Below are 23,803 nucleotides of genomic sequence, written 5' to 3' on the forward strand. Positions count from 1 at the left end.
GTGCAGGTCTTATGCACAGCCAGGGTGCCCAGGACTATATTTGTCAACGTGGAGCGGAGATCGCATTTGAAACTCCGATGGGAGCCAAGAGAGTTGGGAATGGCGAGAGTGGAGTGCCGTGGGAGACGTGTGGGACAGGTGGCAGAGGACTGCCAGGGTGGGGGAGCGGAGGGGAGTGGCATGGGTGCAGACACACCCAGCCCTGAGACACCAGGCAAGGTCATTTGATTCCAAACAATTGGCTTACTGATCATTACAGAATGTCCCTCTGTTGCTAACCAATCCCTCCCCTCTTCCTTTCCCTTTTCCCAACCATGATTCTCCTCTCCCTGCCTTCTTCCCACTCTCAGTCCACAATAGAGACCCATATCAGAATCAGGTTTATCATCACTCACATATGTCATGAATTTGTTTGTGGCAGCAGCACATTGCAATACATAAAATTACTACAGTACTGTGCAAGAGTCTTGGGCACCTTAGCTATATATATGTGCCTAAGATTTTTACACAGTACTGTACTTGTAGCCTTACACCTCTCCATTCCACACCATGTCCCAGAGCTCAATCACTTACTGTGTATGTCCTGCCCTAGTTCAACTTCCCAAAAGGCACTATTTTGTACTTGTCTCAGTTACCTGTCTCCTTTGACCTAGAACCTGTTGTAACTTCAGTCAACTATTTTTACTGTTGACCACACCTCCAATTTTAGTGTCATTCATAAACTAATTAATTATAGTAGTGATATTATCATCCAAGTCGTTAATATATATGATGTATAGGGGGCCTATCTCCCAGATTCCCTTGCAGTGATTTGCCCACCACTGACTTTCAGACAACTGACACGAGGTTCCCAGCATTGTCCCTAAAGCCCTTCTTAAACAAGCGCTCATAATGAGCCACCTATAAACAGAAAAGGTATTGGATTTTGAGCAAAACACATACACACACACACACACACACACACACACAAACTCAGCAGGTCAAGCAGCCTTATGGAGGGAATTGAATGTTTTGAGCTGTGACCCTGCATTAGGAGTGGAGAGGAAGGTTACAGAAGCCAGGATAACAGATGGGGAGCGGAATGACAGGAGCTCAAGTTAGCAGGTGATAGGTGAGAGAGGGTGGGGAAGAGGGATGTTCATTCTGCCATTAAGGATGTCTTCATAAGGCAGTCCCTCAAGAAGGAGAAATTCATTATCGAGGACCCTCACCTTCCAGGACATGTGCTCTTCTCATTAATACCATCAGGGAGGAAGCAGAGCAGCCCGAGGAGCCACACTCAATATTTTAGGAATAGCTTCTTCCTCTCAGCCGTTCAGGATTCTGAATGGGTAATGAACCCATGACCCTGACCTCACTGTTCATCCTATGCATCGTGTACTTCTTTAGTCTCGTCATAACTTATAGTGTCTTGCACTGCTCTGTACTGCTGTCACCAAACACATTTCACGGCACATGTCCATGGTAATGAACCTGATCCTGAAAGGGAGTTATGTGAGAAGTTGGAAGGTGATAGGTGGAAGAGGTTAAGGGCTGAGAAAAAAGGAGTCTGATAGGAGGAGACAGCAACTGGCTGTCCGTCGTTTCCAACGGTGATGGTTAGATTTGTGCAGTTCTGTTGTGTGTACGGAGGTGGCTGCTGAGTCCAAGTGTTGTGTGACCTGGACGTCCACAATAAGGGCATGAAAACACTGCTGCATCTGGAAGTGGAGCTGCCGCTATTACTTTCCTTCTTCGTCAGGTAGCGATTAGCACCGCTCGGCGTCTCTCCTCCAGGTTGTTGTGAGCGGTTCTCGCCAGCCACTCCAGTTTTGTGCTAGCTTTCACGCAGTCTCTGAACCTCCCACAAGACCTGCCACCATTCCTCTTGCCCAGCAAAAGCTCACCATATAGTAGCTGCTTGGGGCTTCGGGAATCCTTCACGTGTATGACATGTCCTGTCCACTGAAGCTGTGCTTTTACAATCATGGCTTCATTATTCCGGGGTCCCTGCCCTGTCGAGGGTCTTGAGGTCTGTGACTCGATCCTGCCAGTGGATGCCAAGGATCGACCTCAGACTAGGCATATTGGATCCCTCCATTGGGAGACAGCTGAGGACTGCAGTTTCATCCACTTTTAGTTTTGTGGACAGGCGGAAGTTGTGCTGATTCAACACAAGGAGTCTCAGTCAACCAAGGACTGGCTGGTCTTGCATATCCCGGAGCTGATTTCTCTGTCTGGTCAGCTATCATTACAAATGACACTGCTGTGATACTTCCTCTGTTCTCAGTCCTGTTCCCGCGATAGTGATAGAGGCGGTGGTAGCAGCTGATCCAGGTTGAGATAGGGCTTTGGTCTTGCTTAGACTGACGGTAAGACCAAAGAGACGCGAGGCTTCAGCAAATTTGTTGACAATTAGCTGAAGGTCAGACTCAGTGTGAGCCAGCAGAGCACAGTTGTCGGCGTAGAGGGTTTCAAGGATGAGTTTCTTGTTCAGCAATGAGTTTCTTGACTATCTTTGTTCTGGCACTTAGACTGAAGAGTGATCCATCAAGCCTGTACTTCAGATAGACACCTCATTCGAGGTTCAGTACATATGTGAAGAACAGGTTGGACAGCACAGGGATCAGAATGTACCCTTGCTTCTCTCCATTTCAAATATTGAATGGTTCTGAGGTGTTGCTACTGGAGAGAGCTCGCCCAGTATTACTGTCATGACAAAGGCAGATGAGGTAGACAAATTTGCGTGGGCATCCCAATTTTGACAAAATTGTCTGGAATGCTTACAGTATCAAACGCTTTAGTTAGATCTACAAGGGTGGAGTACAGTGCACAGGGAATAAAGAGAAGGGGGTAGGGAACCAGAGGGTGATGGTGGGGAGGTTAGGAAGGTAGGGGAGGGGAAGACAAGGGGTGAGAGGGCCACTGGAATGGAATGAAGACAGAAGTAGGCATAAGAGTAATAAAAAAATAGAGGGGAGTGGTTATTGGGAGTTAGAGAACTCAATGTTGTTGCTGTCATGCTGGAGGCTACCAAGACAGAATATGAGGTGTTGCTCCTCCAACCTGTTGGGGCAGTAGGGGAGACCTTGGACAGACATGTCACTGTGGTGGGTCACCACCAGGAGATCCTGGCTGCTCCAGCGGACAGAGGGAAACTGTTCAACATTTTGTTTATAGATGCACTGTAGAAAGCATTCTTCTCGGGTGCATCACAACCTGGTATGGAAGTTGTCCTGTCCAAGACTGGAAGAAGCTGCAGAAGATTGTGAACATAACCCAGCACATCACACAAACCAATCTTCCATCCTTGGACTCACTTTACACCACACACTGTCGGAGTAGTGCTGCCAGGATAATCAAAGACACGACCCACCCAGCCAACACACCTTTTGTCCCTCTTCCCTCCGGGAGAAGGTTCAGGAGCTTGAAGACTCCTACAGCCAGATTTGAGAACAGCTTCTTTCCAACTGTGATAAGACTGCTGAACAGATCCTGACCCAGATCTGGGCCGTACCTTCCAAATATCCGGACCTGACTTGCACTATCTTACTTTCCCTTTTCTGTTTTCTAATTATGATTTATAATTTAAATTTTTATTATATTTACTTTCATTTGTACTTCAGGGAGCGCGGGGCACAGAAACAAATATCACTGTGCTGATTGTACGCTCTAGTATCAATTGTTTGGTGACAATAAAGTAAAGTAAAAGTTTAGCAGGAAAGGCAACATCCCCATCAATTCCCTAAGGGCGTCTCTGGCCCACGATCACTCGAGGTACAGAAGCAACCTTTGGAGTGGCATTGGGGTCGTGCAGTCAGTGAGTTGGGGGGTGTGGTGAACTATGTGCCTGTCTGGACACGCCCCCTGCTGACTGCTCCTGTGGCTCCTCCCACAGGCCCCTGTATAAAGGCGATCTGAGGCCTGACGCTCGGCCTCAGTCTCCAGGACATAGTATGATGGACACTCACTCCTGGTTCCTTCTTCCAGTCAATAAAAGCCGATATCTCGCCTTTCGTCTCAGTGTGAGTTATTGATGGTGCATCAGGGGGACAAGGAAATTCGGCGCCATTTGTACGAGTGCACCGATTCACCAACTCCCCACCCAGCTCACCCCTTGGGCACCTCATGTGCAGTCTGTGGGAGAGCCTGAAACACCCATGTCATCAGCTCAGGGCCTGCCGAGGCAGCCCGGTAACACGTCAGCCTCAATACCAAAAATATCCAGGAAGATAAAACCACAAAGGCAGAATACTGCTCCTGGGCTTGTGAGATTTTCTTATCCAACACAGCATCATGTGACTGAACTCTTATCTTTTTTTATATAAACATATGAAATGACATCAACTGAGCAAATGCATGCTGTTGTATTTGTATCCAATACTCTTTAACCACTCAGGAACCTGCAGGCGAGGTCACACCTCCAACTCAGAGTTAGTCAGAGGCTTCCAGAGAAAACTGGACCAGCACCACTACAAGCAGCAATTCAGACACTTTCTGTTAAACCTCCTCTGGAACTGGAAAGCCTTTGACAAGTTTAAACTAGGCAACTTGAGGGAGAATCAGTGTTAACTTGTTGGGTGCATCCACATTCCATTCTGTGGAAGAGAGACCAGTCCAACTTGTTTAAATTTGACTCTAAAATCTATCCAATTACGAGCAAAAGGCAATAGTGGAGCTGCGTTGAATTCAGCCACCCTCATGGTAAGTCCTTTCAAACTTAAAAAAATAATTGTCTTACTCATCTTTTCAATTTCACTAGCTAAGGAAGTGCTGGAAGGGACATTTTTAATGAGCAGGAAAATCTTTCAAACATATGGATCTCTGGATTATAACACACATAGGTTTGTAATCAGGAATGAGCAGGGCCACGGAATTGACTGGGGCCTGCGTATGCAGCCCTCTTGACGGAGTAGCAGCCTGGTAAATATATGCGGTGTTGCAAGTGAAGATGGCCCCTGAGATGAAGTACTTCCTGTCACGCCTGGTATGCAACAGCAAATTCGGGAGATCAGGTCTAAAAGCCGGCTTGTAAGAAACAGAATTGGTACAAGGTCTTTTTACTTTCACTTCTGCGTTCTCCTTTTAATTGACAATGATATTAGGGAGCGGCAAAAAATGAGATCATATTCACAAAGGTGAAAGGCAATGTGAATTCAGACCCCACACATTATTCTGAATCTAAGTACTCGGTGCTTTCTGCTTTCACCAGTCTATATTAGTCTTTTGGTTTCATTCTTTTTAATGACACTCTGTTAAAGATGTGTGGGAGTTGTACGACACATGTTATAGATGCTTCCTTTGAAATAGTGTCAAAAGATAAGGCTAACAGTAGACTGGGTGACAGTAATAAACATCAGGCAGGCTTGTCATGTAAAAAATAACTTCAATATATATGCAAGCCAGTTCATTCAACAGGATGAAATCCGGTCACAGGAAACCAGCTGGTGGTTTTATTACCAGAGGAGCAATTTAGAAATTCGGACTAATAATGCAAAGTGTTAAACCCCACTATAGCAACTGGGGAGTTTTAATTTCGATTAATTAAACCATTGGGGCTTGAATCAAAGGTTAGTGTCAGTAGTGAAATCACCAGATTGCACTGAAAATTCAACTGGTTCACAAGTATTTATCAGAGATGGAATCTACCCGGAACTGTTTGTGACTAGACCCTCAGCAACGTAAGTGACTTTTAACCGTCATTGGAAATGGCCTTGCACAGGGTGAAGTGGATGGGGAATAAACCTCAAGTAAATCATAGCTTTCAAACATGCACCTAGACCTTACTGAACTTGAGGTGAGAACAGTCATATACAGCTGGAAACGTAGTCCCACTACACACTACTCTCGAGGTGGCTGCAGTGGGGTTGAGAGTGGTGTTTGCCAAGATCTGGAAAACTTTCAACTTTCAAGTTGAAACTCTTTACTAGGACTGCTTATTTCCCCCAGAAGGTTCTGTCTGACCTGCTGAGTTCCTCTGGCATTGTTGCTCAGACAATGACTGAGATCAGCTTGAGGAAGGACAGACTTCCCTCTGTGCAAAGCTTGCTGGTCTTCCTGTGCAAGCCGCTGTTTGCAACCAAAGGCTGGAGATGGGTAGAGAAGTTTGAGCTGAGGGACATGCTGGCACACAGGGTGTGTGGGGAAAGGTGACGGTGCAGAGTTTCCCTGATAATGCACACTGAAGGGCTGTGGCCCTGTGTACTTTCAAGCTAATCACTGATGGAATGCTTGTGATTCAGAATTGAACACAATGTTGAAACAGTGTAAATATTCTAAACAAGTGTTGAGGTATAATTGACCACAATGAGTAAGCAGTGTCCTAAACTGTAACCATACACTCAGTGGCCACTTTATTAGGTACGCGTGTAATATCTATTCAGCCAATCATGTGGCAGCAACTCAATGCACAGGAGCATGCAGACACGGTCAGGAGGTTCAGTTGTTGTTCAGACCGAACATCAGAATGGCGAAGAGATGTGATGTAAGTGGCTCTGAACGTGGAATGATTGTTGGTGCTGTACTGGGTGGTTGGAGTATCTCAGGAACTGCTGGCCTGCTGGGATTTTCACGCAGAACAGTCTCTAGAGTTTACAGAGAATGCTGCAAAAAACAAACAAACATTCAGTCAGTGGCAGTTCTTTGGGTAAAAATGTCTTGTTAATGAGAGAGAGATCAGACTGCTTCATTGGGTTTCATTCCTAAGACCATAAGACATAGGAGCAGAATTAGGCCATTTGGCCCATCGAGTCTGCTCCTCCATTTGATCATAGCCGATCTATTTCCCTCTCAACCCCATTTGCTTGCCTCCTCCCCCATAACCTCTCCTGCCTGACTAATCAAGAACCTTTCAATCTCTGCCTTAAATACACTTAATGACCTGGCCTGCACAGCCACCTGTGGTAACAGATTCTTTACCCTCTGGTCAAAGGAAACCCTCATCATCTCTGTTCTAAGTGTATATCCCTCTGCCTGAGGTTGTGCCCTCTTGTCCTGGATTCCCCCACTGTAGGAAACACCCTTTCCATATCCACTCTATCTAGGCCTTTGAACATTTGATAGGTTTCAATGAGATTCCCCCTCATTCTTCTAAATTCCAGTGTGTACAGGCCCAGGGCCATCATACGCACCTCATGTGACAATTCCCAGAATCACTTTCGTGAACTTCCTTTGAATTGTCTCTAATGTCAGCACGTCCTTCCTTAGATACGGGGCCCAAAACTGTTCACAATACACCGAGGCCTCACCTGTGCTTTATAAAGCCTCAGCATTACATCCTTCAGCAGATTTTAGTCTAAATATGCTAGCATTGCATTTGCCTTCCTCACAACCTGCACGTTAACCTTTAGGGAATCCTGTGCGAGAACTCCCAAGTCTCTTTTCACCTCGGAGTTTTGAATTTTCTCCCTGTTTAGAAATCAGTCTACACTTCTATTCCTCAACTTAATAAAATGGCCACAGGGCGTATGTTTTATGAATAGGATCATTTGGTAAATAAGACCGGGATGGGGAATAACTGCTTGCTAATTTTTCTGAGATCTCAAGAATGAATCAATAGAAAACTGATAAAAATGAGGAAAATGTGTGTTCCCCCGATTAAATTGGCTGTAAGTAAAATTTCCGATTGCAGATGATACTAAGGTAGGTGGCGTTGTGGATAATGAAGTAGGTTTTCAAAGTTTGCAGAGAGATTTAGGCCAGTTAGAAGAGTGGGCTGAACGATGGCAGATGGAGTTTAATGCTGATAAGTGTGAGGTACTACATTTTGGTACGACTAATCAAAATAGCACATACATGGTAAATGGTAGGGCATTGAGGAATGCAGTAGAACAGAGTGATCTAGGAATAATGGTGCATAGTTCCCTGAAGGTGGAATCTCATGTGGATAGGGTGGTGATGAAAGCTTTTGATATGTTGGCCTTTATAAAACAGCATTGAGTATAGGAGTTGGGATGTAATGTTAAAATTGTATAAGGCATTGGTGAGGCCAAATTTGGAGTATTGTGTACAGTTCTGGTCACCGAATTATAGGAAAGATGTCAACAAAATAGAGAGAGTACAGAGGAGATTTACTAGAATGTTACTTGGGTTTCAGCACCTAAGTTACAGAGAAAGGTTGAACAAGTTAGGTCTTTATTCTTTGGAGCGTAGAAGGTTGATGGGAGACTTGACAGAGGTATTTAAAATTATGAGGGGGATAGATAGAGTTGACGTGGATAGGCTTTTTCCATTGAGAGTGGGGAGATTCAAACAAGAGGACATGAGTTGAGAGTTAAGGGGCAAAAGTTTAGGGGTAACACGAAGGGGAACTTCTTTACTCAGAGAGTGGTAGCTGTGTGGAATGAGCTTCCAGTAGAAGTGGTAGATGCAGATTCAATATTCTCATTAAAAAAAAAATTGACTAGGTATACGGACAGGAAAGGAATGGAGGATTATGCGCTGAGTGCAGGTCGGTGGGACTGGTGAGAGTAAGCGTTCGGCACAGACTAGAAGGGCCGAGATATCCTGTTTCCCTGCTGTAATTGTTATATGGTTAAGTTAAGATGAGAGCAAAAGAACCAGCAAATTAAAGGCACAGGTGATTCAGCAGAAGCTACACACACGCACACAAACACACAGACACACACACACACAATGCTGGAGGAGCTCAGTGGGTTAGGACTGTTATTCCCTTCCAGAGACGCAGCAAATCAGGGACCCTGCTGAGTCCAGAGTCCTGCTAATAACATTATTCATCAGATGGTGTGGAATGCATTCCCAACACTGATTTGCCACATTTCTGATTTTAAACCACTACATCTGATCTCTGACTTCTCTCACATCCATATCAAACAATTGCTGCCCATCCAAGCTGTTATCACAAGCCCAGCCTCGTGGAGGTGCAAACTCAGTAGGGATCACTCCCCGTGCTTCAGTCGTGTCCACCCACTTAAAGCAATCGCTGTACAAGTACAAGCCTGCCTGAAGCTAGGATGATATTGTCAATATGAATTCAATTCTGCCTCTAACTCAGCTGCGAGGAACTCCGGTTATTCTGCATTGCTCGTCTGAAGTTGCTGAAGACGGTACTGTGCGATCGATGGGCATCAGCAGGTGTTCCCTGTCCCTTCACTATCCTTTCCAATGCAGGGAGATGATCAAACAACGCTAGGTTAGAAACAGAGTCTGGTTCCACGCAAGGAATTTGTTTAAAGCATCCGTCCGTACTGTGTTACTGCCAGGATAAGGAGAGCTGTTTTCTCTTCAAACGATTCCCAGCTGAGCTTTAATTTTGATTTTTATCCCTATTCTTTGTCCTCGAGGCACCAAGTCCTTGCTAGGTGCAGCGCCTGTAAATCTTTGCCGAATGAACCCACCTGTGATCCTCACCTAGGCCCTGAAACCCAAACCTAGTCTTGCTCTCACCTGGTATGCGTGCTGCTGGCCGATCGGGAGCAAGAATCCTGGCTCATTGTGGCCGCACGTGTTTGAAAGGCACTGAGATTCAACTGGCTATCCAGCCCAAGTACGGGCTTCATCATCGAGATGGCAGATGAGATCTTATAGGCACAAGTTCACGGCAATTTCTCTGAGTTAAGGAGCGACCAATCAGCAAGAGGGATTCATTAGAAAGGACCAATAAAAATAATTCAAAGACAAGCGGGCATCTATTCTGTTGGGAGTATGCCAGATTTAGAGTGGATATGGCTCATGAGGCTTGGGTGAGATAAACTCTTCTGTAAGTCTCTCCCCCTCTCTCTCCCCCCCCCCTTTCCCCCTCTCTCTCTCCCCCCTTTCCCCCTCTCTCTCTCCCCTCCCCTCTCTCTCCCCCCCCTTTCCCCCTCTCTCTCTCCCCTCCCCTCTCTCTCCCCCACCTTTTGTTCACTCCTTCATCTATTCGTGGAAAGTAGATAAGTGAGAAAGGCTCTTGGGGCAGTGTTTTGTGGGATGTGGGAAGCCTGGGAGACTTCCAGACTCCCGGATAAACACATCTGTGCCAGGTGCACTGAGGTGCAGCTTCCGAGAGAGTGTTTCAGGAACTGGAGCAGTGGCTCGATGGCCCTCGACTCGTATAGGAGAGACTGGAGCTACAGGGAAGTAGTCACCCCTAGGTTGCAGGAGACAGGTAACTGAGTGACTGTCAGGAGACGGAAGTGCAGAATACACCCTCAATACACCGGGTTTCTGACACTGAGTCTGGTGCTGTGGTTCAGAAGAGTAGAGAGGACAAGAGGATGATAGGAGATTCCTTAGTCAGGGAAACAGAGACGAGGTTCTGTGGGCGTAATAGAGACACCTGGATACCAGGATCAGGGATGCCTTGGATTGTGTCCGTGGCATTCTCAATGGGGAGGGTGAGCAGCCAGAAGTCTTGGCATATTGGCACCAGTGACATAGGTAGACAAAGTGAGGAGGTCCTGGAGAGAGATTTTAGGGAGTTGGGTAGAAAGCTGAGAAACAGGACCTCAGGGTAGTAATCTCAGGATTGATGCCTGTGCCACGTGCCAGTGAGGGTAAGAATAGGACGATTTGGCAGGTGAATGCATGGCTGAGGAATTAGTGGAGGGGGCAGGGGTTCAGATTTCTGGATCATTGGAATCTTTTCTGGGGAAGGTGTAAAAGGGACAGTTTACACCTGAACCAGAGAAGGTCCAATATCCTTGTGGGCAGGTTGGCTAGAGTTGTTTGGGTGGGTTTAAATTAATTTTGCAGGGGGGTGGGAACCAGAGTGACAGTGCCGAAGATGAGGTAGCTGGTTAACAAACAGAAGCAGTGTGGAGTGAGACTTTTAGCAAGGAGAGGGTGATGATGGGGCAAAATTGCAGTCAACAGGATGAGCTGTGATGTAAAAGGTGGACAAAATTGAAAAAGCTGAATACAGGACTGAAGGTGTTATATTTGAATGTGCACGCTATACGGAAATAGGTCGATGAACTTGAAGCACAGTTCCAAATTGGCATGTGTGATGTTGTAGGCATTACTGAATCATGGCTGAAAGAAGATTGTGGCTGGGAGTTTAACATCCAATGATACACTTGTATTGCAAGGGCAGGCAGGAAGGTAGAGGGGTGTGATGTGGCTCTGTTGGCAAAAAATCATTTGGATACCTCAAGAATGGTTGAAAAGAGATAAATATTTAATGAATATACTGTTGGTGGCTGGTAAAAAGACTCTTACTAGGAAATGGTTATCACAGCAGAGCCCAACTTTAAATACATGGATGGAAATTACAATGGACATTTACAAAATGGAGAAGATAACAGCATCTGTTAACCATAAGCTGGAACAATTTGATTTATACAGGGAAAAAATGGTTTAACTACATAATGCCTCATAGGCCTGATTTTATTCTCACAAATCAATGAATCTGTTGTAAAAAAAAAAGATCACTCCCTACTTGTACATAGTTCTTTCCTTTTGCTTGTTTTTTCTTTCCACTCTTTTCTATAAGTGTATACCTCAGATAAATACTTTGTGGAGATTTGTGATATATATGATTATATGATATATATGTACAATGTCTAAAATACATCTAATGGAAATGTTTGTTTGATGATGAACTTCAATAAAAAATAAATTACAAAAAAGAGATGACATAGGGTCAAAAGATGTTGAATCATTGTGGATAGAGCTAAGGAACTGCAATTGTAAAAAGACCCTGATGGGAGTTGTATACATGCTGCCAAACAATAGTAAGGATGTGGCCTACAAATTACAATGTGAGATAGAAAAAGCATGCCAAAAGAGCTATGTTACAATAGCCATGGGGAATTTCAATACGCAGGTAGATGTGGAAAAATCAAATTGGTGCAGGATTCCAAGAGCGGGAGTTTCTAGAATGCCTGCAAGATGGCTTTTTATAGCAGCGTGTGGTTGAGCCCACTGAGGGATCGGCTAATCTGAATTGGGAGTTGTACAATAAACTGGAATTGGTTAGAGAGCTTAGGTTAAAGAACCCTTAGGGGAAAGAGATCATAATATGTTCAAATTTACCCTGAATTTTGAGAAGGAGAAGCTAAAGTCAGATGTATCAGTGGAGTGAAGGGAATTACAGAGGAATGAGAGAGGAGCTGACCAGAACTGATTGGAAAAGAACACTGGCAAGGATGATGGCAGAGCAGCAATGGCTGGAATTTCTGTAAACAATTCAGGAGGCACAGGATATATATAATCCCAAAGAGGAAGAAGTATTCTAAAGACAAGATGACACAACCGTGGCTAACAAGAGAAGTCAAAGAGAGGGCATATAATAGAGCAAAAATTAGTGGAAAGTCAGTGGATTGGAAAGCTTTTAAATACCAACTAAAAACGTCATTAAGAAGGTAAAGATTGAATACAAAAGTAAACTAGCCAATAGTATTAAAGAGGATACAAAATGTTTCTTCAGATACATAAAGTGTAAAAGAGAGGCAAGAGTGGATAGTAGACCACTGGAAAACAATACTGGAGAGGTAGTAATGGAGGACAAGGAAATGGAAGATAAACTTTGCATCAGTCTTCACTGTGGAAGACAATAGCAGTGTGGTGGAAGTTCCAGATGTCAGTGGTCATGAAGTATGTGAAGTTACCATTGCTAGGGAGAAGGTTACTTTACTTTACTTTATTGTCACCAAACAATTGATACTAGAGCGTACAATCATCACAGTGATATTTGTTTCTGCATCTCGCGCTCCCTGAAGTACAAATTGAAGTAAATATAATAAAAGTTTAAATTATAAATCATAATTAGAAAATAGAAAAGGGAAAGTAAGTATTGCAAGTCAGGTCCGGATATTTGGAAGGTACGGCCCAGATCCAGGTTAGGATCTGTTCAGCAGTCTTAGCACAGTTGGAAAGAAGCTGTTCTCAAATCTGGCCCTACAAATCTTCATGCTCCTGAACCTTCTCCCGGAGGGAAGTGGGACAAAAAGTGTGTTGGCTGGGTGGGTCGTGTCCTTGATTATCCTGGCAGCACTGCTCCGACAGCGTGTGGTGTAAAGTGAGTCCAAGGATGGAAGATTGGTTTGTGTGATGTGCTGGGCTATGTTCACGATCTTCTGCAGCTTCTTCCGGTCTTGGACAGGACAACTTCCATACCAGGTTGTGATACACCCTAGAAGAATGCTTTCCACGGTACATCTATAAAAATTACTGAGGGTTTTAGGGGACAGGCCAAATTTCTTCAGCTTTCTCAGGAAGTAAAGGCGCTGGTGGGCCTTCTTGGCAGTGGACTCTGGTTAGACCAAATCAGGTCATTTGTGATATTCACCCCGAGGAACTTAAAGCTTTTGACCTGTTCCACCTGCGCACCACCGATGTAGATGGGGTCATGCGGTCCGCTACTCCTTCTGAAGTCAACAACCAATTCCTTCGTCTTGCTGACATTGAGGGATAGGTTATTGTCTTCGCACCATGCCACCAGGTTCTTAATTTCCTCTCTGTACTCAGACTCATCATTACCCAAGATACGGCTTACAATTGTGGTGTCATCAGCAAACTTATATATTGAGTTTGATGGAAACTTGTCTACACAATCATGGGTGTACAATGTACAGCAGGGGGAAACTGCTGGGGGAAAGGGTGAGTACAGCAGGTTCTTGGGAAACTGAAAGGTCTGAAGGTAGATAAGTCACCTGGACCAGATGGTCTACACGCAAAGGTTCTAAAAGAGGCGGCTGAAGAGATTGTGGAGGCATTAGTAATTGTCTTTCAAGAATCACTGGATTCTGGAATGGTTCCAGAAGACTGGAAAATTCCCTCCACTCTTCAAGAAGAGAGAAAGGCAGAAGAAAGGAAATTAAAGGCCTTCATAGTCTGACCTTGGTGATTGGGAATATGTTGGAGTCGATTGTTAAGGATGTTGTTTCGGGGTACTTGCAGGCACGTGATAAAACAGGCCAAAGTCAGCATGGTTTCCTCAAGGTATATCTTTCCTGACAAATCTGTTAGAATTCTTTGAAGAAATAACAAACAGGATAGATATAAGATAATTGGTTGATGTGTACTTGGATTTTCATAAGGCCTTTGACAAGGTGCCACTCATGAGGCTGCTTAACAAGCTATGAGCCCATGGTATTACAGGAAAGATTCTAGCACGGATAAAGCAGTGGCTGATTGGCAGAAACCAAAGAGTGGGAATAAAGGGAACCTTTTCTGGTTGGCTGCCGGTGACTAATGGTGTTTCTCGGGGGTCTGATTCTTTTTACATTATATGTCAATGATTGAATGATGGAATTGATGGCTTTGTTGCAAAGTTTGCAGACGGTTCAAAGACAGGTGGTGGGGCAGGTAGTTTTGAGGAAGTAGAGAGTGCAGAAGGAATTAGATTAGCAAAATAGGCAAAGAAGTGGCAAATGTCGGGAAGTCTATAGTCATGTACTTTAGTAGAAGAAGTGAAAAGGTTATTTTCTGAATGGAGAGAAAGTGCTAAAATCTGAGGTGCAGAGTACTTGGGAGTCCTTGTGCAGGATTCCCTAAATGTTAATTTGCAGGTTGAGTCTGTGGTGAGGAAGGCAAATGTGATGTTAGCATTCAATCCAAGAGGACTAGAGTATAAAAGCAAGGATATAATGTTGAGACTTTATAAAGCACTGGTGAGGTTTCATTTGGAGTATTGTGAACAGTTTTGGGCCCCTTATCATAGAAATGATGTGCTGAAATGGGAAGGGTTCGGAGGAGGTTCACAAAAATGATTCTGGGATTAAATGGCTTGTCATACGAAGAGTGTTTGATGGCTCTAGGGCTGTATTCACTAGTATTCAGAAGAATGAAGGGTGACCCAATTGAAACTGATCGAATGATCAAAGGCTTTGATAGAGTGGATGTGGAGAGGATGTTTTCTATGGTGGGCGAGTCTAAGACCAGAGGACACCGCCTCAGAATAGAGGAGCGTCCTTTTAGAACAGAGATGAGGAGGAATTTCTTTAGCCAGAGAGTGATGAATCTGTGGAATTTGTTGCTACAGGCTGCTGTGGAAGCCAAGAGTTTATGTATATTTCAGGCAGAGGTTGATAGATTCTTGATTAGTCAAAGCATGAAGGGATGGGGGGAGGCAGGAGATTAGGGCTGGGAGGAGAAATGGATCAGCCATGATGAAATGGCGGAGCAGACTGGATGGCTTATTTCTCCTCCTATACATTAGGTCTTACGGTCTTAACTTCTAACCCTACCATAGCAATTCCTTTTGTCCTATCTGTCCCCCTTCTCCCACTGATTTTTTGACTCTCTTCCCCACTTCTGACGGAGTCTTCATTCTGTTTCTCTTTTCACAGAAGCTGCCTGACCTGCTGTGCATTTCCTGGTTTATGTGGTAGAATTGCAACAGCTGTGACTTATTTTCTATATGTAGCTAATGGTTGGGAATGAGAAGTCAGCAGATTCCAACATGGAGCAGGCTGTTACCATCTTTTCCTGATTGGAGTGCAATAGGAAGTACTAGCAGGTCACAATCTCCGTCTATATACGGCTGAATAGAAGTAATTATTCTTCCCAGGATACTGGCACGGGGAATGTTGATTTACCAATTTCCTTCAGGCATTCACTGGCTGGGTACAAATCATCCGATACACAAGGCAGATACTGTATAACATTATAACATTGGAATTTTTCTGGTGTCCTGGATAAATTTATGGGTCGGAGAGCGTTCCTGTCACCTAATATTCTCGGATTTGTGGTTGTGTAGCAATAACAGCTTCCATGTGAGGTACAGAGTTTGTACAGAAGAGCTTGCTGGGGCTACTTCGTATGTAAGAGAGCACCCGTGGGATGAGAAACAAAGTTAACTTTCCAGATCAATAATCTTTCATTAGAACTGGAAAAGTGACAACACAAGTGTGCTTTCAGTTACAGAGAGGGAGGATAGTGGAAATAATAAAGGGGATATCCAGTTTCCAACCTGTCCTTAAATTCACTTAGTCTATTTCTGACGTCTCCTCCCCCTTTCTGTCTCCATCTTTGGAGAGAGACTGTTTACTGATATCTTTTATAAACTCCCACAACTATCTTAACAATACCTCTTCCCACACAGTCACTTGTAAAAATGCTATTCCCCTTTCTCAGTCCCTCCACCTGTATCTGCTCTGATGATGAGACTTCCCTTTCCAGAATATCTGAGATGTCCTCCTTTCTCAGAGAACAGAATGCTGACCTCCATCTCCCAGACATCTGCATTGACCACATCTTCTTGTGCCATAACAGGGATATAGCTCCCCTTGACCTAACCGTCTACCACCTGAGCGTCCGCATTCAGCACGTCATTTTCCACAACTTCCGCCATCTTTAATGAGGTCTCACCACCAAACACACCTTTACCTCCCCCCCCCCCCCACTGCAGGGATTGCTCTCTCCATGATTCCCTTTCCATTTGTCCCTCCCCGCTGATCTCCCCCCCCCCCCCCCGGCACTGATCTCTGCAAGTGACAGAAATGCTACACTTGCCCGTTCACTTCCTCCCCTCACCTCCATTGAGTGCCCCAAACAGTTCTTCCAGGTGAGTCATCTACTAAATCTGTGTTTCCAGTGTGGCTTCCTGTACATTGGTGAAACCCAACAGAGATTGGGGGTCCACATTGTAGGGAACTTTCACTCCATCTGTAACGGGAAGGGGTTCCATTGCTCAGTGATTTAATTCTACTCCCCATTCCCATTTCAACATGTTGGCCCACAACCTCCTCTTCTGCCATGATGAGGTTGGAGTGACACCTTATATTCTGTCTGGGTAGTCTCCAACATGATGGCACGAACACCAATTTCTTGCCCACTCCACCCCTTCTCTCATTTCCCATTCCCCATTTTGGTTTCCCTCTTGGCCCTTCTCTTTTCCTCACCTGCCTATCACCTCCCACTGGTGCCCGTTCTCCTTCCCTTTCTCCTATGGTCCACTCTCTTCTTGAGCTTTTATCTTCTCCACCTATCACTCCCAGCTTCTCACTTCACACCTCCCCCCCCCCCTCAGCTGGCTTCAGCCTATCTCCTTCCAGCTTGTAAACCTTCCCCTTCCCCCTCCTCCTAAGGCTTCTTCCCCCTTCCTTTCCAGTCCTGATGAAGGGTCACTGCCTGAAATGCCAATTGTTTTTTCCTCTCCAGAGATGATACCCTGCCTGCTGAGTTCCTCCAGCTGGCCTTCATGCATCAGCAAACCGAGCATAGGAGCAGGTTTATATGATGTTGCTGAGTTCACACTTGCAGAACCGTGTAGAGTGGTTAAACTGGAAAGAGTGCAGAGAAGATTTATGTTGCCAGGACTAGCAGGCATGAATTATTGGGAGAGCTTGACCAGGCTAGTTTTTTTATTCCTTGGAACATAGAAGACTGAGGACCTGACCTTGGAGAGGTGTTTAAAACCATAAGAGACATAGATAAGGTGGAAGGTAGTAGTCTTCTCCCGAGGGTGGGGAAGTCAAAAACTAGGGGTAATAGGGTTATGGTGCGAAGAGAAAGATTTAAAGGGGACTTGAGGGGCAAGATTTTCCCACGAGGGTATGGAGGAGAGGAAGTGGTTGAGGCAGATTAAATAGAAGCATGGAGGGGAAGTGATTGGAGATGAGCTGAGTGGACACAGTGGTTGGCATGGTCTGGTTGGGCTGAAGGGCCTGTACTAACACTGTATTGCTCTATGACTCTGCAAGTCAAGGGTGTATCTAAAGGAGCCTAGACTATGACTGCCTTTTCGTGGGATAAATGAAAGAACAAAGAAATCTACAGCAACATTACAGGCCCTTTGGCCCACAAAGTTGTGCTGACCATGTAACCTACTCTAGAAACTGCCTAGAGTTACCCTACCACATAGCCCTCTATTTTTCTAAGCTCCCATGTACCTATCTAAAAGTCTCTTAAAAAGCCCTATTGTATCAGCCTCAACCACTGTTGCTGATAGTGCGTTCCACGCACTCACCACTCTGTGAAAGACTTACCCCCTGACATCCCCTCTGTACCTACTTTCAAGGACTTACCCCCTGACATCCCCTCTGTACCTACTTTCGCTCCAAGCTGAAAAGGCCAAGTTCACTCAACCAATTCTCATAAGGCATGCTCCCCAATCCAGGCAACATCCTTTTAAAACAAGGAAAGTGTCCTTGTTTCAGCTCTATGTCAATACCCTTACCCATTCCAATTTACTGTTGCTGATTTCTGCACTGGCACATAATTTGAAATTTGAACTTTTCATGACCTTTGCTACCTGTGTCCACCCTGCACTCACTGTCACATGATCCATACCCACCTCTTCTCTTTCCTGACTTCCATCAGCAATTTCCATCCATTATCAGTGTCTCATTATCCCACAGTTCTCCCAGTTTCTCGGTCTCCATTATATTCGTTCTGATGATAAGACTTTCCACACCAGCACTCTGCTGTATCTTCCTGCTTCCTTTCTATTAGAGTCACAATGAAAGGTCTCAGCCCAAAATGGAGACTGTTTATTCTCCTTTATAGATGTTGCCTGATCCTTTGAGTTCCTTTGGTAGTTTGCATGTGCAGATCCATTCCATCATCATTGTCTCCAACAGTGTCTTCTCTGATTCTTTCATTTCTGCTCCCATCCAGATCAAGGATGGATTCTCTTGTTCTCATCTTCTGCTCTTCCCCGAGTCTCTACATTTGATAGGTTATCCTCTGCCCTTTTCGCCACCCTTGAGGAGATCCCTCCGCCAGACATACCTTCACCTCTCTTTTCAGCATTCCAAATGGCTCTGCAAATGGAACCATTTTGCCAAGCTCCATATGCTGTGCTCCACCAGGAGTTCCCAGTTTCCAGGCATTTTAATTCAACTTCCCATTCCCACTCTCACATGTCTGTTCCCAAACTCCTCCACTGTCAAGTCGAGACTAAGTGCAAATTACAGGAGCAGCACCTTATATTCCGCATGGGCAGTCTCCAATCTGATGGCATGAGCATTGAATTCTCAAACTTCTTACCACATTACCATTCAGATCATTGATATAGATGACAAACTTAAATGGACCCAGCAGTGATCCCCGCAACACTCCTCTAGTCACAGGCCTCCAATCAGAGAGACAACCATCTACCACCACTCTCTGCCTCCTCCCACAAGGCAATGTCTAATCCAGATTGCGACCTTACCTTGAATGCCAAGTGATTAAACCTTCTTGACTAACTTCCCACAAGGACCTTGTCAAATGCCTTGCTGAAGTCCACGTAGACAACATCCACTACCTTGCCTTCATCAACCTTCATGGTAACTTCCTTGAAGAACTCTATGAAATCTCTGCTAGGGTCCCTGCAAATTCAGCACTTGCCTCCCACAGGGTCCAAGGGACATTTTGACAAGCGTTGGGGTTTATCCACCCTAATTTGCTTCAAGACTGAAAATTCCTCCTCTGTAATCTATACAGGGCCCATGACCTCACTACTACTTTGCCTCACTTCTATAGATTCCATGTTCATCTCCTGAATGAATACAGATGCAAAAAAAATCCATTTAAAATCTCCCCAACCCCTTTTGGCTCCACCATAAATTACAATTCTGATCTCCCAGAGGACCAATTTTGTTCCCTGCAATAATCTTACTCTTAACACATCTGTAGAATCCCTTAGGATTCTTCCTCACCTTGTTTGCTAGGGCAACCTCATGCCTTCTTTTAGCCTTCCTGATTTCCTTCTTAGTGTTCTCCTGCATTTTTAAACTCCATAAGCACCTCATGGACATAGAGAAGATGCTTCCTATTGTAGGAGAGTCTGTGACCAGAAGACACAGTCTCTGTCAAGGATATCACTTTATTACAGATGAGGAGGAATTTCTTTAGGCAGAGGGTGGTGAATCTGTGGAATTCATAGCTACAGATGGCTAAGTCATTGAGTATATTTAAAGTGGAGGTTGATATGTTCTTGATTAGCCAGGGCATCTAAGGTTATGGGAAAAAGTCAGGAGAATGGGGTTGAGAGGGATAATAAATTAGCCATTAGGGAATGGTGGAGCAGACTGGATGGGCTGAATAGCCTCATTCTGCTCCTCTGTATTTTGATCTTATTGTCTATTTTTCCAGATGAAGGGTCTCGACCCATAATGTTGACATCCCATTTCCCTCCAAAGGATTCGCTGAGTTCCTCCAGTGCTTTGCTTGGTGATCATTCCTTCTTCTATCTCACCTAATTATGCAGTTTCCCCGAAATTACAGGAGATTCCACACCATCCTTTCAACTCTTCCCTTCTCTCCACCCAGGAATCCTCTTTCAAATGAGTGGACCTGCATCTGCTGGTCACTATGTGATCTTCTGTACAAATTACATTGAGTAGGCCCGATACCTGCAGATGACCCCCCCATTGTCAAGGGTAACCTGGGGCTTCTTGTCACTTTAGTTCCCCAATTCACTCACACTTTAACTTCTCGACCTTTGAGCTCCCGCACTTTCCCAATGAATTGAAATCAGAACCAGAATCAGGTTTATGATCACCGAAATACATTATGAAATTTGTTTTATAGCAGCTATATAGTGCAGTATATAGAAAATTACTCTGTTACATTAAGAAATATATTAAAAATTAATTATGCAAAAAGAGAGTAAAATAATGAGGTAGTGTTCATGGACCATTCATAAATCTGATGTCAGAGGGGAGGAAATTGTTCCTGAAGCATTGAGTGTGCTTCTTCAGGCTCCTGTACCTCCTCCCTGATGGTAGTAATCAGAAGAGGGAATGTCCTGGGTGGTGATAGTCCTTATTGACGGATATCGCCTTTTGAAGATGTCCTCAATGGTGGGGGCTAGTATTGATGATGGAGCTGGCTGAGCCTACGGCCATCTGCAGCTTTGTGAACCCAAAGGGAGCTCAACTGCCTGCTGCCATCATCGACCTTCAACCTTCACAGCCTGACAGCTTTTTTCCGTTGTTGCTGAGGATTTCAACCACACAAACCTAAAAACAGTTCCACTTACTGTAAATTCTATCAATGTGCTGACTTTGGTAGCAGAGGAGAAAACACATTGCACTTAGCATATACCAACATCCATGGGGTGTACAAGACTAGCCCTCTCCCCCAGCCTGGATACACTGATCACCATAAGACCATAATACATTAGAGCAGGATTAGGCCAATCAGCCCATCAAGTTTGCTCTGCCATTCTGTCATGGTTAATTCCAGATCCCATTCGACCCCATACACCTGTCCATAAACTTTGATGCCCTGATCAATCAGGAAACTATCAATTTTTGCTTTAAATATACCCCCGGTCTTAGCCTCCAGAGCAGTCTGTGGCAGAGTATTCCATAAATTCACTGCTCTCTGGCTAAAAAAAATCCTCCTTACCTCTGTTCTAAAAGGTCATCCCTCAATTTTGAGGCTGTGCCCTTTAGTTCTCCCCATCCTCTCCACGTTCACCTTATCTAGTCCTTTCAACATTCAGTAGGGTTCAATGAGATTCTTCTAAATTCCAGTGAGTACAGGCCCAAATCTGCCAAGAGTATGTTGGTCCCTTCATTCCCAGAATCATCCTCATGAAACTCCTCTGGACCCTCTCCAATGACAGCACATCCTTTCAGAGATAAGGGGCCCAAAACACTCCATGTGCAGCCTGATAGTGTCTTATAAAGCCTCAGCATAATCTCCTTGATTTTATATTCTATTCCCCTTGAAATAAATGGCAACGTGTATCTATTATGCTCACCTCTGCTAAAACGCGCCACCTCAGTTTGCAATGAGATCAGAATTCGGCCAGAAGGACCACCTGGGCACTGCTTTGAACACACTGACTGGGGGATGCAGCTACCTGTGGTCATTGAAGAACACACAGGCTCGGTGATCTGCTGCATTCTGAAAGACATCGATGTCATTAAACTATTCAGGCCGATCAGATGCCACTCTGACTGAATGGTACCACACCCGGAAAATCTATAGCCACTTCTGTGACAGCGGGCTCACATGGCGCATGTGGCAGGGAATTCAGACTCCCCTGCAAGTCAATGACAGGGATGTCTCTCTTCCCGACGGGCTGAACGTTTTCTGTGCACGTTTTGATGCACCAAATGATGTGCCGGAGAGAAAAACCCCTTCTCCCCCCCCCCCCCCCCCCCAGGAGCAGGAACTGTGAGGAAGACCGAAGCCAGGGTTAACCCACGCAAAGCCACAGGACTTCACAACCTGAGACTGTGCACGCTCCGCCCTCCGCTTCGGACATTACTAATGCAGGACTGGACAATTCTAACCACATCACTCAGTTTGCAGACGACAGAACAGTGGTTGCAACGATGAAACAGCTTCCAGGGAGGAGGTAGAGCAGCCTGTGGACTGGACTAAAGAGATGGTGGTGGACTTCAGAAAGACGCAGGCTGACCACCCACTCCCTACTGCGTACCGATGGCTTCTCCACGGAGAGAATCAGTGAGCCAGGCAGTCTTACCGGGTCCCTCGTTAGCCCGGGGAGAAGAGCGGCATGTCCACCTCCCGAGGCTGCCCCCGCTCTCGCCCCATCCTACTGAAGCGCCATCGGGAGCGTCCGGACCAGCCCCATCACCGCCCGGTACGGGAATTGCAGGACCCCGCGACAGGCAGTGAGGAGCGCCCACCCCACCGTATATCAGGAGCGCTTCGTACCCAGAGCCTCCACCCTTGCCACGACCTCCTGCCGCCGGGCAGAAGGCGAGAACCAGAACTTGCTCCTTCCCTCAGGCCGTTAGATTTCTCAGTAACCTGCGGCCACCACCCCCTTCCCCACCAACTCCAACTTCCCAAATCACAGACACGCTCTAATCCCGCGCTGGTCACTTTCTCATCTTTTATTGCCGCCGTCCCACACGTCATATGGTCGCTTGTTTTATAACAGTGCCAGTAACAGCATGGGACTCCAGGCCGTGTCTTCCAGGGACTTGTGCCGCTGTTATTCTGTGACCGTAACTCTTCGTGCTGCGTGTGGTTCTGATAACTGTGTTTTGCATCCTGGCCCCGGAAGAAGAATGGATCGTTTAACTGTACATGGTTGAATGACATTGAGTTTGAAATGAACCAGATGGAGGGTCCTCCCTGGAAACCCTGACTGTTCATTTCCGTCTCCAGATGCTGCCTGGCCCGCTGAGTTTCAGTTTTGCTCGAAGCGGTAAGGCTTGTCGATTTCTGTTCAGATGTGTTACTGCTCTCGAGGCTCAGTGCCGAATTCAAAACTTCCGGCCTTGCCCCCGTGTGTGGGAGGTGGCTGGATCTGATGTGGGGGTCATCCTCCTGTAAACGTACCCACTTTTTCCTCTCTCCACAGATGATCTGCTTAAATCATCCCAGCATCCCCTTTCCCCCCAGGTTTCCAGCAGCTCTCTCTTACAGTTGCACACGTTCCTCGTTTATTTGGTACTAATTTTATTGATACAGCACCTTCTGGCCTAACGAGTTGGTGCCAGCCAGTTACACCCCTGACCAATTAACCTACTAACCCGTAAGTCCTTGTGGTGTGGCAGGAAGCCGGAGAACCTGGAGCAGACCAGGGAGACGTACAAGCCCTTTACGGTGGGAGCTGAACCCGGGTCCCTGGCGCTCTGCAGTGTTACACTAACTGCTATGCCAACGTTCCGGCCCGACTCTTCCGAACACCCTCAGTTCACATCCTGTCCACTTGGAAGAAGTGGAGGTAGTTTCACCTGGATAACTATGGTCTCCACTCCAGTCCCATTGGCCTGTGCTGCCCAGCAACCCCCAACAAACCTGATGTACCCACGGGACAATTTTACAATGACCAGCTAACCTACCCAGTATTTTTTTGTGGGGGGAAAGCGAAGCAAGCGGAAGAAACCCATAGGGAGGACGAAGAGTAGCTCCTCACAGGGGCAGGAAAGTTGCTGCCAGTGGTAAGTGAGACTAGAACTAAAGGACATAGCCCCAAGATTCCAGGGAGTAGATTTAATGGAGATGAGGAGGAACTGCTTTT

The 23,803-nt window shown here is 45.6% G+C and overlaps 1 protein-coding gene and 1 long non-coding RNA gene across 6 annotated transcripts in view; one reads left to right on the forward strand and one right to left on the reverse strand.

Moving 5' to 3' along the window:
* Positions 1-3,980: 3,980 nt before the first annotated feature.
* The window catches only part of LOC132392590 (lysoplasmalogenase-like protein TMEM86A), a 35,882-nt gene continuing 16,059 nt past the window's right edge, over positions 3,981-23,803 (forward strand). The window contains exon 1 of one of the 2 annotated variants that reach the window (XM_059966680.1): positions 3,981-4,683. In XM_059966680.1, coding sequence (XP_059822663.1) covers positions 4,681-4,683 — 3 coding nt within the window. In that variant the 5' untranslated portion in view covers positions 3,981-4,680. Of the gene's footprint in view, positions 4,684-22,048; positions 22,985-23,803 lie in introns of those variants that run through there. The other variant, XM_059966690.1, reaches the window with a different exon arrangement.
* Positions 4,784-23,803, reverse strand: part of LOC132392599 (uncharacterized) — a 47,092-nt gene continuing 28,072 nt past the window's right edge. For all 4 annotated transcript variants that reach the window (XR_009511592.1, XR_009511593.1, XR_009511590.1 and 1 more), the window contains one exon: positions 4,784-6,582. This is a non-coding gene — a long non-coding RNA (uncharacterized LOC132392599). The remainder of the gene's footprint in view (positions 6,583-23,803) is intronic.

This window comes from Hypanus sabinus, chromosome 1 (assembly GCF_030144855.1).
Source record: "Hypanus sabinus isolate sHypSab1 chromosome 1, sHypSab1.hap1, whole genome shotgun sequence".
Taxonomy (NCBI): Eukaryota; Metazoa; Chordata; class Chondrichthyes; order Myliobatiformes; family Dasyatidae; genus Hypanus; species Hypanus sabinus.